General features: G+C 35.6%; 2 protein-coding genes across 6 annotated transcripts in view; both read left to right on the forward strand.

Moving 5' to 3' along the window:
• Positions 1-509: 509 nt before the first annotated feature.
• On the forward strand, positions 510-8,533 carry nsmce4a (NSE4 homolog A, SMC5-SMC6 complex component). The gene is made up of 11 exons (XM_079635888.1): positions 510-634; positions 1,213-1,452; positions 1,547-1,627; positions 2,066-2,196; positions 2,303-2,445; positions 3,587-3,686; positions 3,780-3,870; positions 3,961-4,055; positions 4,139-4,187; positions 5,341-5,426; positions 6,812-8,533. The coding sequence occupies exons 2-11, from the start codon at positions 1,236-1,238 to the stop codon at positions 6,881-6,883; spliced, it is 1,065 nt and encodes a 354-aa protein (XP_079492014.1). The 5' UTR covers positions 510-634; positions 1,213-1,235; the 3' UTR covers positions 6,884-8,533.
• Positions 8,534-11,489: 2,956 nt separating this feature from the next.
• The window catches only part of tacc2 (transforming, acidic coiled-coil containing protein 2), a 60,919-nt gene continuing 54,447 nt past the window's right edge, over positions 11,490-17,961 (forward strand). Inside the window, exons 1-4 of one of the 5 annotated variants that reach the window (XM_079636373.1) lie at positions 11,490-11,688; positions 13,751-13,850; positions 16,614-16,701; positions 17,648-17,704. In XM_079636373.1, coding sequence (XP_079492499.1) covers positions 16,669-16,701; positions 17,648-17,704 — 90 coding nt within the window. In that variant the 5' untranslated portion in view covers positions 11,490-11,688; positions 13,751-13,850; positions 16,614-16,668. The remainder of the gene's footprint in view (positions 11,689-13,750; positions 13,851-16,613; positions 16,702-17,647; positions 17,705-17,961) is intronic. The other 4 variants (XM_079636372.1, XM_079636375.1, XM_079636376.1 and 1 more) reach the window with 4 other exon arrangements.

Consider the following 17,961-nt stretch of genomic DNA (forward strand, 5'->3'; position numbering starts at 1 on the left):
ATCCATTGGCTCAAAGAAATCTATACGTAGATACATCATTCGAACGCTCCAGATACGTTGGCGCGCACGCCATCTTGGAACGGTCAGTGTGTCATCACTCACAGTAAGAATCAATGATGCTACTTGCATTGCAGAGCGTCTGATTGTGAAACTGACGAGATTTAAATGCCCTAAGAAATGGGATAACTCTTTACAGGTGATAATGTGTTGGTTTGTGTATTTATGTATTAACTCAATATTACAGGTTTTTATATTATTTATAGCCTACTATTACTACTGCCTGATAACTTTTTAATGTCATGTTAGCTGACACCTTCGTTTTGTTGTATTGAGTTTATTCAGCAGAATTATCTGATGAAGTCTATTGCAGAAATAGATATGCATACCGCATACGCACAGTCAACTCAACTTGACAGCTCTCCGGTGCTTACGGCGGCCCCGCGTTTGACCGTTCCAATATGGCGTTCATTGAAACAGCCACTAATGCGGATTCTTGTTTGTATTTCTCTGCATTGGCTCTGGTCACAATAAGTCGGAAATGACGCGGTGGCAATAAACACACTTCCTTCTCTTCGCGCGAAGTTTTCATCGTTGATGCTAATGACAGACATGAATCCTGCAGTTTTTAAAGTTTGTAAGTTTTCAAAATACGTGCTAATTTGCTAATTTGTGTAAAGCAGTGTTTATCGTTTCTTCTCTGGCTTCATTTTCCGATGTCTAGTTGGATGTTTAGGGCAACTGTAGTGAATCGCAAAAATGATCACTGTCAAGAAATATTTATGTAAAATATAACGTTAATGCACGTTATATATTTTCATGGATTGCACGCACACATGCTCTAATTGGTTTATAGACAATCTTTTTAAAAGTCTCACTAAAATCTGTTGGTGTATCGGTAAAATACTGTTTACTCGCCATGTGATTAGCTGCATACGATATTAATACACGGTAGTATGCTATGTTTTACTAAATTATGCTGCATATTATGCATTTATATCATATCATATAATATATTATGTTATGCTTTTATACTTGATTGAAACCTACTTAATTTAGTAAAACATGCCAGCGTACAACTTTCATTTTGGATGTGCAAAACTGTCATTTTAAGTCTATTTCATGTTTATTGTAATATAATCTTTTATCAACTCTATAGCTGTAGGAATTTTAAGTTTCTGTTTTACTAGTATTCTGACGTGTGTCTCTGAACAGAAAATCAAGCAGAAACATTGAAGATGTCTGATACGAGGAGAAGGTCTAGAGGGAGTCAAGAGGAGCCAGCAGGACCGTCCAATGGAGTGGGAGTGCGGAACAGGTCAGAGAGAACGGGTGATATGGGAGATGAAGATGATGTTGTTGGCGGACCATCAGGTATTAGCGAGGAAGATGATGATCCAACACGCAGGAGAGAGATCAGGAGCAAGTACAGGGATCTGATCAATCAAGTCCAGCGTGAGTATTAATACTGTTAAAATTAGTTTCAATGATACAGTTTGATGTTTCATTCATGAAGTGCATTTGTTGAGAATTTGTTTTTTGTTCACAGAAAATCGTGAGGACATGTTGAACCCGGCTAACAATAAACTCACTGATGTTTTAGAAGAAGCCAACAAACTTTTTGTCAACGGTATTATTTCTATACAGTTATTTTTTTTGTATAATTGAGATACTATTAAAGTATATATTGTATTTTCAATTTAAGTTTTAGTAATTTTGTTGTGTGTTTTTGTCATTGTGTTAGGTATTGTTTTTTATGTCAGTTTGAGTTATTTTAGTACATCAAGGTAAACTAATTCAAATTGAGAAATTTTGCGTTGGCAATATCTAAAATTAATCGAGTTGAAAAAATACAAAAAAGTTATTTATTTTTTACTTAATTTCAGTTAATGTTTATTCTAATTAACACAAATATTTTTTCATAATTCTAGTTTTAGTTAACCATCTATAATAGCCCTGTTTCTATACACTCCATATCCTGGTATCTACTAATGGAATTAAGGATGCATGCACACCTTGTCTTCATGATGTTCTCCTGCTTGTTTGTTATTTGTGTGTCTGTTTTCAGTGAGACAGGCTCGTGAAGCAGCGCTGGATGCTCAACTCCTGGTACTAGCCACTGATCTAGGGAAGGAGAAGGCCAGCCAGCTACACGCTGAAGGCTCTGCATTTGACCCGTCTGCATTTGCAGAGCATTTGGTAAGTTACTGTGAGAGGAAAGCCAGGTCTTATATTTTGCAATGTGCAAATTCACTCTGAAAGGATCTTTTTCTCCATGGTTGATTTTTCATATTGATCTCTCTAGTTGTCCTTCATGGGTCTGAATCGTTTGGAGGATGAAAGTGGTCAGGATGGACACTTGGAGGGATATTTACCTCAAGGAGCCTGGCAGAAACTTGCAAATAGATCTGAGTCCTGCTTCAAAACAGCCCCTTCATTCCACTACATGTAAGTATAGCTGTAGTAAGGGAAGTAAAATGAGATTGATGGCGATCAGGTAACTGTATGTAAGGCTAGGGTAAATATTGAAAATTCACATTAAATTAGAAATTATATTGGAAAAAAAATTAGCTCAACATTTTTAGAGCATTTGTTTTAGCTCTTAAGTTTACCTATTTTTCTGATTTCCATCTTGCCCCATGACTTGAGTATGAGCGTGTCAAGATATAAATGTTATAGTGTCTCTGTGGGCAAACTACAGTTGCAAAAATTGTTTTATAAATGATATGTTAAATTTTTCTGAAGTAGAAACTCAATCTAAGTAAATCAGTTCACTTGCATTAAAATTTGTTTGCATCATCCCTCAGAAATCTTCATAATTGTCCCCATATGGTATTTTATATATTAAAATGGTTTAGTAAGCAAGTATACACTACTATTTAAACATTTGCGGTTAGTAAATTAGTTACCTTGAAAATCAGTAAGGATGCATTACATTTATCAACAGTAACAGTGAAGACATTTAAAATGATTGTATTCAAAATATTTTCTATTTCTATTTCAAATAAATTTTGAAATACTTTTGAACTTTATATTCATCAAGGAATACTGAAAAAAAATTATTCTGATTTCTACAAAAATAAAAAACGGCACTACTGTTTTCAACATTGATATATAAGAAATTATTATTGAGCACCAAATCAGCATATTAGAGTGATTTCTGAAAAATCATGTGACACTGAAGACTGGAGTAATGATGCTGAAAATTCAGTAATTCCATTATAGTAATGAATTGTATTTTAAATTATATTTAAATACAAAATGGTGTTTTAAATTGTAATAATATATAAGTACAAATAAGGACAGCCTTGGTGAGCATAAGAGAGACTTCTTGCATGGTAGTAATAGTCATATTTAACAACATACACTAAGTATTGTTATATTGGTGCAAATAAATAAAACGATTAAACATCTTCCATAATTAGTGTATAAACTTTTTTTTTTTTACTTCACACTAAACATTGGACTATTTTTTTTATTACAATGGCTATACAGTTTACAAAAACAAAACCTCTGCTGACACCTCTTCGTTTAAGTTTACAAACACAGTGTGCACTAACCTTTATTTATTTTTTCTTTTCAATTCAAGGTTGGGCTCATTTTTGGCAGAGCCTCCTCCACCACGGCAGAGAGTTGAAAGGCAAAGGAGAGTGCCCAGCAAAGAGGCTAAACGAATTATGCCCACCCAGGTGTGCTCATCATTTTAATAATGCAAACCCTGACTGTCTTTCCAAATATCCTTCAGAATCTGTCTGACTTTAAAAAATATCTTGTCGTCACAGCTGAAACAAATGGAAGAATCACACCAGGAGGCAACAGAGAAAGAGGTTGAAAGGATTCTTGGATGTCTGCAACGTTACTTTGCTGATGACTGTAAGCATACTAAAATAAGTTGGTGTCAGAGCTTAGTGACACAGACTATTTCAAAACCTATAATACAGTAAATGGCTTTTTTCGGAACAGCTGGGGAACCCATTTCATACTATGAGTTCGTCATCGACCCCAACTCCTTCTCCCGGACTGTGGAGAATATCTTCCACACATCATTTCTCATAAGGGTGAGTACAAGATGCTACAATAGCTGTGGAAATTCAACATAGGTCCCACAATAAAAAAATGAAATCCATTTTTTTTTTTTCAGGATGGTCTGGTGAGGATGTTCTTGGATAATGATGAGCTTCCTTGTATTGGTAAGTAGGGATGGGCATTTCAAGCAAAAATAATATTCGATGATCGCTGGGAATATTCGATTATTATTCGATTTTCACCCCTCCCCCACATGCTCATTGGTTAAACGGCGTTTACTCAAATCCTGCTCTGGCATAAAATGTCTCTGTAGTACTAGTCTGTATTAGTGATGGGCAGTTCGGATCATTTTACTGACTCTTGTTCGATCTCGTTCATCAAAATGAACAAATCTTTTTTTGAGTCATTTCGTTCATTCAAGTGGCTTTAAATGTTATACTTTTAACAGCCAAATTCACCCCGAACACATCCACCTACGCAATCTTGATCATATTCTGAATTAAGAAATCATTATAATGCAGTCCAAAATGATTTACAGGGAACATGAGTAATTATTTTATCCTCCGAGTCTTTCGTTCATTTGTCACGTGACAGACTTTACATCTTCTCATCTTTATAGCCGACACTGACACAGAAAACATTAGTATATTAATAAACAATTCAAATTTCTCCTTGCTATATTTGATACATTCATAATCATTAATTTTGCGGGTTCTTTGTGGCAAGCTTTATGCATGCGCTTGAGTGTGGAATAGGCTATATAAACGCTCATTATGGTTTAGTATTCTCTCCAGTATATAAGTAATTCAATTAATATAAATATGCCATAAGTCGACTAATGGCTTAAATGAACAATTACTAGTCGACTAGAAAAAAAACTTTAGTCATGGGTAGCCCTACTTATTTCACATATTTTTGAACCAGCATATCACTAAGGGCATTCTGGGTTGAGCGAGCGGCGCGTAATCTTCAGAGAGGCTCTCTCCACTCTGGAGGAAATATTACTACTCCGCTCACATGCTCTGGGACAATGTGTTCTTCTTTTGTTGTCTAAGAGTTGATTGACAGCTTTTAGGTTCGTTATTAGCATCACCATCTGGTTACATGAACACGTCACAGTCACCACCGCATCAGCACCGAAAACATGGGGATTCTTTTTTTTAGACAATCGCACAACCTATTCAATATTCTATAATTAAATCAACTAATCGCAAATCGTGACTCATCCCTGTTGGTAAGGTCAAATCCATAAGTCATTATTGTGTTTGTATTTGGTTGAATGTACTCGCAGATGATATTATTATCTGTGTGTTGTAGCTCCAGTAGAGGAAGGTGAGATAGAGCCTGGTGGTGCTTCCATCCGACATCAGTGTGTCATCTCCATCAACCAGGAATCCTGGAGGGTGAGAACATTATGACTGCGTTTGGTGATTATTTGCAATAGTGATGCACCAAAATTAGATTTTTTTTTTTTACCCATCCCGAAATGAAAGTTTTCATTTAGCCACAAACTGAACCCGAAATGAAAGTTTATTTAATATCGCATGAAACTGAAGTTTTGGATTTTTCTTTTCTTCTCTATTATGATGTTCATCATAATGAAACAGCTTCTCAATCGGTTTGCTGTTGCTCTGATCTCTGATCTGAGTGACCGGTTGTCCCGCCCTCGCTTCAGTAAACACGTCATCAGAGAAGTGAAGAGTTCCAGGGGGAGGAGTTATTTATTTTAAGAATTAAGTTATGATTAAAGAAAATGATTATTAAAAAAACTCAAATAAATTGTTTATGATAAATACTACAATATTACAAATTAAAAAATAGGAATTATTCATTTGGATTTCATGGTGACTTTAATAATCAATTAATTACATTTACTTAATAATTAACTGTCAAATAAAGTTGTATGTATATGTAAACTTTTTTAAATATATATTTTATATCAATCTTTCAATTATTTAATTGTTTCTACTCCAATTTTTATATTTATATTTATCATATATATATGTTGCCAAACCAAATTGTGGAAAAAGAACGCCTTAGTGTTTACAACTGTGACAATAAGCGCTTAACAGGATCAACTAAACACTGGATTTTCAAGAGTATGTGAATTTCTCAGCTCCATTGTTGCAGTAAACTTGCACAACGATCTTGAATGAATAATTTATTAGATGCATGCCGGTCTATTATTGTAGGGACATTTTCAATCCTCTAAACATGACGCTGAACAAAACGGATTGGTTGCGTTACACGTCAGTCAAAGGTCCTCTTGGGCGGTCCTTGGCCAATGAAGGCTGCGATAGAGTCCAGACCTTCTGCTGTTTAGTTCTTAGTAACTAAAATCCACAGCTTCACTATTAGTAGGAAGACACTGCCAGGTAGAATTAATTCACACACAATCGCTTGCTATAATGCATTTATATAAATGTTATCTTTACCGTGCTACTTTATCTGTATCTGATTTAGAACAACAGAAATCTGTGAGAAATATAATGACCCAAAGACAAAAGAACTGATTAAAGAACTGACATAGCTGTGCACAAAGCAAGCCTCGTTTGAGTCTCAGCCACAAAGTTAATTGCAATTATTGGATGTCAGGCAAATTAATAACCGCTTGGACTAAAAAACCTTGGTTCATCAAAATGAAGATTGATTAAAATCAAGAAATCTAAAACCATATATTTTCAGCTGCTGGAATTTTGGTGCATCACTAAATTCAAGCAGATATTTATTTAGCATGACAGAGGTTGTTTTTTTTTATGTTAAATAATCTCTCATTTGTGTATTTCAGGAAATCATTGATGCCTTTGATATTAAGGAGGCTCTGATTCCAGTTCCAGAGGTTTTGTCTCAAGAAAGCTAAGTTGGAGGATAGCTAACAACAGCTACCGAAACGTTTATAAAATAAAAACAAACACTTTTTATATTTTTAATGTTTGGAATCTCAATTTTAAGAGTTATATCTTTGGATTTTGTACAAAGTGTAATAATTGTGTTTAATACAATAAATGTAAAGCAGTCAACATTATATTATATAATGTATAATTACATTATATTGTAAGTAAAACCAAATAAATATTTTCATTTCATGGACACATACAAGGTTCATTACTCTCCGCTGTCTATAGGTTTAAATCTCTCTTCTCTTTCTCTGAATCTCAAATATTCAGAGCAGCAGAGACGGTGAACATCACATGGGACCATTATTTCATAAAACAAGTTTGCTTTGTAAACCATTACGCATAGATATAATCCTATTTGCAAGTCAAAACTCCATTCACACAGCCTTTGCATTATAGAGTGCGAGTTTGTTTACAGGACATTTCCTCGAAATCTATGGGGAAAATAAATAAATAGATAACAGATTGTATCCTTGCAGATTAACTAAAGTTGCTTGTAGTGTAGATAACAGGTTTATGTTTGGATTCCCCAATGCTAGATAATTCCCAATGGACAATATCCTGACTTCCTAGTCAGTATTTACATTTAGATTACAGTTGAACTCCACCATCTAGTGGTGAAATAACTGAATGCACTGGTTAAACCACCCCTTTTTTTTGGAATACATTATCTCGACTGATGTCTCTAGCTGAGGATATTTGCACGGTCATATGGGAATATCTGTATTCTCTTGCACTTTGTTGTCTGTTACAGATTCATATCATATGAAATGCTTATGCAGGGCGGTGATAGAGAGCTGTCCATGTGTGCACTAGTGTGGCCCTCCATCTGTACACAGATTGGTCCAAGCTTGGATTAACTCCCCTGTAGTTTAAACCCACTGACACCTGAAACCTTTTGGAGGGATCTGCCTGCTGTCTGTGCAACACTTATGTTCACAAGACGCTTCTCTCGGCAGCAAGGACTTTTTGGACGGTGTAGTGGTGTAAATCTGTTTTCAGGTCAGTGTTTGAAGTTGTGTTTTTTTACTGGGCAGCTGATGTTTTTGTTGATTTCTTAGTGATTGTTTTTGTGTTTCTCCTAATTACATTTTTGATTTTCACCTCATATTTGTTTATAAGCTTTTTATTTGCTTGTTGGTGTGTTCTGTTTAAATTGGGTAGGCACTTTATATGTTTTTTTGTTTTTTTGTTTTTGGGTCAATGTGGTGCCTCACTGGTTTAAGTTAGTCCATGTATTTCATAGTGACAGTTATTGTCAGATTTCCTTGAATGTTCTTTTCTTTTTCCAAGTCTTTTATGAGCTGTTGCATAGTTTGTCTGTATTAAACACTTTATAATTTAAATGTTTTAGGGAACTGCAGTATCTCTGTCCATTTAGTTAATATAATTTAGAATAAGTTATGCAATTAACACGTGTTTATTTGAACTCTTGAGAATTTTTCCTTCCATTTCAAAGTAAATGTTGCTTTTTTGCTGATAGCTCATTTTCCATAGGGATGCACCGATATTAAAAATATGTCCAATACTGTTCATTATTTTCATGTAATGACTGATATAAACATGCAGTACTATTTAGTCTTAAAAAATAAATGTGCTAAACTAAAATCAGTAGTTTTTGTCAGTGTCAATTCAATGTTGTCATGCTTATTTTAGGCATCAAACACTTAAATATTCAATTTTGACCAATATTTATATATTCAATTCATTAATATTGATAACAGATATGATTCTGATAAACTGTGCTTTTAAATGATGGTCCAGATGTGATTTTTATTTTATGCATTTTATGTTGCCTCACATTGCAATGCTGGATTGGAGGCAAATCTGAATATGATTGACTTAACTGCAGCCTGGCCTTAAAAATGTTAAGTGATGACATTTTGAAACTTTTTTTCAAATTATTATTTTTTTAATGCTTGGAGGAATTGTTCAAATGACCAGTAACATGCAGTAAAAAAATAACAAGGGTCACTTATGATTTCATTCTGACTTTAATGCCAGTTAAAGTAATGCCAGTGTAAAGTAGAGAATACATATTTTCAATTTGGTCTGTGAATCTTCGTACGGCTTTATCTGTGTCATTATGACTTTTCTTTATTTTTTGAAATCCCTTTATTTTCTGCCTCTGTCCCATTTCAGTTGAGTGGCTCCATCACATTTCCTCTGGCGATTTTCTTTGATGCTCAGCACCGTGTCATCATGCGGGCTGCTGTTGCTCTTATAAACTCGCAGATGCTCTGTTCTTTTCTTTTTCTCGTTCTCATTCCCCTTTTCTGTCCTCCCCCTCCTCTCCCTGCGTGTGTGACGGTCGCTGTCAATAACAGAGAGGCTTTTTAGCCACTTGCAGAGCAGCATCTCTTAGCATCACTGCAAACCCAGACGAAGGAAAGGGGAAATTTCTTTTTGAATCCTCAACTGTGCTATTTATATAACAGCATTATTATATAAGAGAATGAGCATGTATGTCATACTTATACCCTGGGCATTGCAGTAGATGATGCTTATTCACACACACTCCCTCACACACACATACACATGAGGCACACTTGCACTCACTTGCTCACACCCTGCTTGCATTGCTCAGCGATGCCATTTCTTTGGAGTGGGAATGCAATCCTGGAGAGACTATTTTTGCAAGCCTTGTAGTGCTTCTGTCACCTCTCCTCAGGAGGACATGGAATACAGGATGGGAAGCTGCATCGGAGTCGCACGCAGCCAGGTAACACCGCATCTCTCAGATACTGCAGACAGAATGGCAAAACGAAACGAGAACGAGTGGGAAGACATCGCCGGCTGTTCGGTGGTTGTTAGTGCAGGAAGAAAAGGGATGAGGGGGAGTATTTGTGTCGGACTGGGCTGACGTCAGGGGGATATGAAAGAAAAAGCGTGTATTTTTGGCTGTCTCTTCTCATACTGGCCTGTAGTGGTCGGAGCTCGGGAGATGAAGAGTGTGAAAGGAGACGGGAATGGAAGGGGAAAAAAGAGGGGGAGGTGCAACGAGATGCCTGACAATATCTGTACAGTGTGAGCGGGAAAGATATGACAGACAGATGAATGGAAGGCACTAGACACTGCATTTTAGGCAAGATTGCAACAAGTAAATGATGTCTTGAGCTGAAAAAATAGACATATTTTGATAAAATTAAATAAGGAACTGAATCCCATGACAACGAGCAATATTTGTGCATTCAGTATCTGTTTAGTCAATGCTTAATTATACATAACTGAACAGTAAATAAGCAATGATTGTTTATGGACAATAAATACTGTCTTCATGATTTATTAATAACTTGTTATTCATCCTCTCTTAAGTGATGAGATGCGCTACAGTCATGTTATACTTGTTTTAACAGCCATTTAGAATGTTTGGTTAATTACATTTATTTTAATACTTGTATAATAATCTGTAATCTTTTAATACTGTAATGATATCAGGGAGGAGAAGGGGTGTGTTGCGTGAGAGCAATTAAAACATGATTTATTACAGTGACCAGTAAATACTTTAATTTGTGTTTTCTTTATGCTTTTAAAAGGTCAGGGTATGGTTCTGTATTTTTATGTATCAAAAGGTGAGAGTGATTATTTAGTTAATAAGTGAAATGGAGTGTATGTTGTTGTTTAAGAGCGTAAAACTGGTGAGGTTAACAGGTTGCAGATAATGGATAATACATAAATAATGCATTTATGTATTATGCACTGTATGGTTTTCCAATGGGAAACAGCTGTGTGGTTGAATTTAAGTTTGAATTCGAAGGAAAGATCACAATCTAGGGAGTTTAGCCAGAACCACTAGTCATTGAATGGAAGGTCTTGGAGAATGGCGGAAAGAGCTGAAAACACTGGTTTGGTAAGTTATATTTCTGTGTCCTAGAAACGGTTTTCACTAATGTACTGTACATGGCAAAAAATGTGCTTTATTCAATTATATTAAAGTTATTTAACATCACTGGATCAATTTGACTCTATACTTTTTGTTACACCAATAAAACGTCTAGTTACACAGCAAACATGTGGGAATCCAGCAGTGCGAATACCTTGACCAAAACAGTACAGTGAATTGTCGACCTCCAGAAGTAAAAACACCTTCAGTGTGAACAGCATTATGTTAACACTTAGTCTTAATGTAGCATTTCTCAATGACAAGTTTACAGTTGTTGATGCCATTGTAGAAATTCTCTTTTCACAATCAACAATGATTAATGTATTTTGTGAGCAAAATGTCTGTTAATATGAAGGTTACTGAGAAAGCAAGATAGCAATTTGAGGTGAATGTAGAATTAAACGTCTTTTATTAGGCTTCTGATATGACTGGACTCTTCCTGTCTTTTAATGAATTTATCCGAAATGACTGTGTGCACCTTTAAGAAAGAGATGGAGGATACAGCTCAGAGAAAAGTGCTGTGTAATTGCTTTGGGGCCCTGTTGACAGGCTAAGAGGGTTATGGGAAGGGTAGAATCCTTTCTGCTTAGTTTATGGCATTGTGTTTGTTTACAAGTGTTACCAAGGCCCATGTACCGTCCAGCTGACTCTGTCATCTCTACCCCGTCAGAAACAGTGCACCCCCCACAGTCTCTCTGTCAACCCACCCCTGTTGCCTGTATTTGCCCTCTTGCCTGCTCATACTCTGTGCAGATTTAGCAACCCGATGTGCCAGTTGTCTCAAGTTTGTTTACTGTGTTGTTGCTGCAATGAACACAACCTAAAGCTCTACATTAACTCTGTGACAGTGTGAGTGTGGATAAATGCTTCTGCCTCTGTGAGCTGGTGAGTGAATTTGACTTGACTGTGCTGTTATTACTTTTGAATTTAACACAATGACCATAACTAGTTCAAATGAGGTGATTTACTGAACTCATATAAATATTTAGCATCACTTTAGATTTCCTTTCATTCACTTTAGGTTTTGGTGCATTTTTACACTTAGACTTCATAGAATTACTTAATTTACATACAAAAAAATGGTTAAGTACAATGTTCTTATTGTGTTCATGTTGTATTGCAAAACACTTTAGCTGCTGTTGAAGTGGGATAAGGGTAAGGCAGGCACAAGGTTAAGTGGTAAGGAATAGGATTTTGGACAAATCAGTGGAAAGGGATCAGTGTAATTATGTAATTACATAATTAATTACAGTTGTAATAAAATGCAGGTCATTTTTAACCCTTTAGCTGTCACTGTCCCGTATACGGGACACCTACGTTTACCTCACTATATTACAATTAAATCCTAAATTAATCATGACAAACTATATATCGTTGGAAAGGTCTAAGACTCCTTAATAGATATTTCAGCACTGTTTTCTGTTACAAATTATGCAGGAACAGTAATAGATGAATTTATGACAAGAGCGCACCTCAAAAAAATCAACATCATAACAGGAGTTCTGACCTTTGTCACAAAAAGTAGACGCACACACTTTTAATAATTGAAATGTTGGTTTTCATGCTAAAAATTAATAATAAAACATATAATCTAGTATTTGTCAATAAAAAAAATGATAAAATAATATTACCTTCTAAAAAGTATCATATATATATTATCCTCTAAAATATAATATTATCTTTTTTTATCGCCTTTTTTTATTACATTTCATATTTTAGTAGTTATCATAAATTAGGTATCATTTGAAAGCTTACGATCTCAGAATTCATCCTGTGAAAACTGTTTTGAAATTGGACATTGTGTTACCATAGAAACATTACTCTAAATTATTTTATCAGGCTCCTCCCCTTTTGGGCATTATTATATTTCATAATTAATGATCAAAATATTTTCTAATCTTGACAAAACACATATTGTCAGAAAGGTCTGAGTCTCAAGGTTCCATATTTTGTGACAGAAGTGATATTTGGACAGAAATGTATACATTTTTTTATGGCAGAATGCATACAGTTAAATTCAATGGAATTCAATGACACCCGGAGGCTATTTTTGGTATTACGCCTAAACAAAATCTCATGGGAACTTCAATTTTTATGATATCAACTTCAAATTTGGAACACAACTTGGTTAGATTTATGGCTTTAATTTTATAGTAATTTTATAGTAAAAAATATTTTGTAAAATATATATTTTATATAAAAGAAAAATATTAAATAAATTATATTTGATTTAATGTAAATTTAAACTTCCATAACTTTTTCATACTTTAATTTTTTGAAGTTCTTTCACTTCAGCAATAATCTGCAATTTTTTCCCTTTAAAACAAGACCAAACTTAGGTCTATACTCCAAAGCATTCTTGAATTACAGCCATTTAAGCTTGAATAGTGCATTTTAATGTCCATTCTCAAAAAGGGGGGTGACAGCTAAAGGGTTAAATTAAAAAAATATAAGTACAATGTAAAAACATGCAGGTACACAATAAGTGCATTGTAGCAAATGATTAAAGGGTTAGTTCACCCAAAAATTAAATTTCTGTCATTCATTTCTCACCCTCATGTTGTTCCAAACCCATAAGACTTTCGCTTATTCAGAATAAAAATGATGATCTTTTTGATGAAATCTGAGAGCTTTCGGTCCTTTCATTGACAGCTACGCAACTATTGACGCTTCAAAAAGTGAATAAAGAGATCATAAAACTCTTCAGAGTTTTGACTAAACAGCCCAATTCATATGGATTAGATCTCTTTCGGAACATTTTGAAGCGTCAAAGTGATTGCGTAGCTGTCTATGGAGGGTCAGAAAGCTCTCAGATTTCATCAAAAAGATCTTCATTTGTCTTCCGAAGATGAATTAAAGTCTTACATGTTTGGAATGACAGAGTATCCATTTAATTTAAATTCTGTAACTAAGAAATCTATTTTTATTTTCCCTTTTCAATGATAAGCCAGAAGTTCAGGAATAGAGAGGACACGTTCTGTTCTGCTTGAGAGGTGTTCATATGTCAACATTCATGCTGGCAAGTGATTCATCCATGCTAAAGGAAGGTACTGATGTTACATTATTAGTGGGAGAGGTCTGCAGATGGACAATATTTAGTGTGTGTGTGAGTGAGAGAGAAATACAAAATCTAGAAGTCTGTAGGCTATTTGTTTCGGTTTATATTACGTTGGATGACGCAAACATAATCAGGGATGGAATTACCCTACATTTACTCAAATAGCTCAGAACGACAGTGCTCAAAACACTGCCGTCATTTGTCTTCTCTCTTGTTTATCTTATTGATCGGTTGTTTCTGAAAGCCCGGCCAAATCTAAACTTGACTCTTCAGACATAATTTGCATTAAAATCATTGTAGGCCTATTACATAGCACAGTTTGTTTGGAAGGAAAACATATTCATGGCTGGATGTGAAGAAGACTTAAATAACAAGTGACAGACAGGAACAGCATCTATTTATAACAAGTTTCGTATTCAGGTTTCCAGGATTTTGAGCAGGCACTGGTCACCCAGCAGAGCCGCATGGACACACAAACATAGTCTTTATCAACTCTTCCAGATGATCTGGAACATTGTTTGACACAATAGTTTTGTGTTTTGAAGGTGCTACACAAAAAGTATTTGATATTGTATTTTACATTACATTTTAAAGCTAAATCTCCAGTAGTATATCGACATCCTTTCAAACACTTCCCACTCTACACCTATGTATTGGCAATCATGGACCTTCAGTTAGGGTAGACACCATATTTAATTTGACATAACCGAAAATGAGTTTGTAAGGGAAAGAAGTGCAGTTTAGAAGTGCTCAAACCATGTCTAATTTCCAAGATTTGTAGCAATGACTCTCAGCAGGGGGAGACAGAGGGAAGCTTCTTTTGACTAGTTGATTTTGGCAGTAATCTCCAAACCCTCAGTCAAATGCATCTACTAGCACAATCTGTTAAATGATGAGCTTACTGCACCAGATTAACCCACTAACACAGCTAATGGGTCAAAAACAGATTCCCACTCACAGAGCTAAACCTGTGCCACTGTGCCATGCAACATGCTGATCTTAAGGTCTCTTGTGTCCATATGAAAAAACTATCTGACCTTGCATAATATTATACATCTAGGACTTCTGAATTTAAAATCACACCCTCAATCTTCAGTGAATGCTCATGGAGATTAATACACAGCACTAGATAGGGAGATGGTGTTTTACAGAAGGTTTAGATAGACTGAGTTTCTTCGCATTAGCATGCTGTAGTTGTGGTTGTTTGAGGGGGCGACAGCTTGACTGATGGGCCCTGGGGTTTTCTGCAGAGTGCTGGCCGCGGGTCAACAGTGTGTGCGAAATGCTCCAGGAAGCTGATTTATGTTTATAATGAGCTTGTGGTGTTCTTAAAAGAGATTCTGGCCAGAGCTCTGTTAGAATCATCTAGAAAAGCTTTTTTTTATGGGCTAATAAGATGCACTCCTCCACTCACTCTCACTAACCTTCACACAGTGAGCAACTTCTCAAGCCAGATGTGCAATGGGCCTGAAAATATCACTCGCTTAATGTGGCACGGTGAAGAACGGACAGTTTGAAATTATTTATGGATATTAATCGAACATACCATTTCTTTTTGATAATGAACTTTAAATCAAGGATGCTATTAAAATGTCATTCTCATAATTGCAAGTTGGCAGACAAGTAACGATCATAAAAACTACACACATTTTTTTCTAGACTTAATGGTCAAAGAAAGTGCGTTCAAATTATTGTGAATATATAATGTTATTTTTTCTTATATTTGACCAGGAAATTGTTGTGATTATATATGTAGGCTGCTACACTACAATTCAAATGTTCGGGGTCAGTGCGATTTTTGAGAGAAGTCTCTCATGCTGCACCAAGGCTGCATTTATTTGATCAAATACAGTAAAAAAAACGTGATATTGGGAAATATTGTTACAATTTAAAAGAACTGTAAAGCAGAATTTTCAGCAGTCATTAATCTAGACTTTTAATATTTTTGTGGGACAATTTTCTCCTATAGGATTTTTTGATGAGTATAACTTTTTGTTTTTCAACAGCATTTATTTGAAATATAAATCTTTACTTTCAATTTTTAACAATTTAATGCATCCTTGCTAAATTAAAGAATTAATTTTACTGATGCCAAACTTTTGAACAGTGTGTATTCAACATATATTGCCCACCCAGCATAATCACATTTAAAAATGTTCTCTTTTATCCCACACAGTCTATTGACTTAAAATGATCATTATTTAGAATATGACACTATGGCACTAGCAACGAAAACTTTAATGTGAACCGGCCCCAGTGCAGTTTGAGTGATAAATATTGTGCAATAATACCCCTCTGTTGGCTATACTGTCCCTCTTTTTTTGAGAGTCAGATTGTCACAGTTTCTTCTGGGTTTCTGTTTTCAGATTATTTGGTTTCAATCTGGTTTATCTAGTCTGTGTTCTGGATTTTTACATTTGAATTAAAGATTCAAAACCTGCACTTAAATCTGAACTTCTGTGAAGAGTTTGTATTTTCTAACAGGTAGTTTGATTCATACAGGCCTTTACGTAATAGTTATTGTACAAATACGCTGTGACTATTAATATTCTTAAGTTTTTCTACTGGACAGCACCTCTGCACTTTGTTCTGCTTTCATCACAGCCTCTTAATCTCAACACATGACACATACTTGCACACATATTTCACTCCCTGATCGCTCAAAGCTTATAGTGTTTCACTGGATGTCTGATAAGGAAATAGTGTTTGCAATTGCTTGACAGTGTCTGCTTTCTTCACATTGGCCTCTCAGTCTGTCTGGTCTCGGTCTGATGTGAAGGGGTCTCCAGCCAGCCCCGCTCAACAAGATGGGCAATGAGAACAGCACTTCAGAGCTTCCGGTAAGAGGGTTTCTGTTGGGACATACCTGGCTCAGCACCGCAGTGTTATTCGTCTCTTCTGAGATGCATCCCAGGCTTGAACTACAACGCTTGTGTGCCTTGAATGAAACTACACTTGCTGTTTTTAGAGCTGTTATGACTTTTTTGGTGACATCTGTTAGCATTCCCACACAACTGACATACTGCCTGTGACAAGCTGCTTGAGATAACAGCACATATATAGACAGAGAGAGTGCTGTGGTAAAAATAATCCGCTGCTGTTTTCATTGTGTTGTCAAACATTCTGACTGCATTTAGTTTTGAAAGAGTGCAGATGGTCAGTGTCTCATTCTGTGTGCTGGTTGTAACCATAGACAGTATCTAGTTGTAACCTAGTCAGTTTTTTTTTTTGCTCAAAATGTAGCTTTTTTTTTTTTTATGTAACTTCACACATTCAAGTGTTGATAAAAAAAAAGGAATATTAAGATTTTTTTTTTTTTTTTTAAGAAGAGGGTCTATCTTGATATAGGCCTATTGCATATTCAGATATTCATACATATTTGCGAAAATGCTAAATAAAAAAATGCTGGCGGTGGCTTGCAACTTTTTCAGAAACGCTGGCGGGGAAAGTGTTAATTCATTTTTGAATTCGGAAATGTGCTTTGATCTTCAGTGGACCCTGAAAAGAATCATTTGGGCGATGTTATGCTTCATTGAAAGGCTACTCAACTTGGAATTCAGGGTTTATCTTAATAGGATCAACCTATTTGGCTCTGTGCTTTTTTATGGATGACTCCAACCAGTTTGGTAGGTTTCCAGAACGAACGTTAAGTAGGCTACTAATTTCCAACAACAACATCACCGTAGACTGCCATATGGTGAATCTGCCATGCATTTCTCCCAAGACTATCTCTAGAACTTGTATCCATCTCTCCATTTGCATTACACCTATATGTCTCTGCCACAGGAGGGCGCTCCAGACAACGTGGTGCTATTTCCTCCAGAAGAAACACAGTCTGCCATGGTAAATGGGTGCTGGAGGGGTTCAGCATGTGTGTGTTTGTGTGTGAAGTTGCACTGGCAGTGTGCATGGTATTTCTACGTTAACCTTGGTTCAGAAACAGCCCAGGATAACAAAATATTTAGTGAGCACATATAGGAGCAGTTAACATGTGGATATAGTTTAATATTTTGCTTAACCCACTGAAATCAGCTTTCTCAGCATAGCCAAGCTGGTTTTCAGCATGTAGCTGGTGTTTAGTTAGATGGCCAACTTGTCTC

Source organism: Phoxinus phoxinus (assembly GCF_949152265.1).
Source record: "Phoxinus phoxinus genome assembly, chromosome: 14".
In the NCBI taxonomy this organism is placed as follows: Eukaryota; Metazoa; Chordata; class Actinopteri; order Cypriniformes; family Leuciscidae; genus Phoxinus; species Phoxinus phoxinus.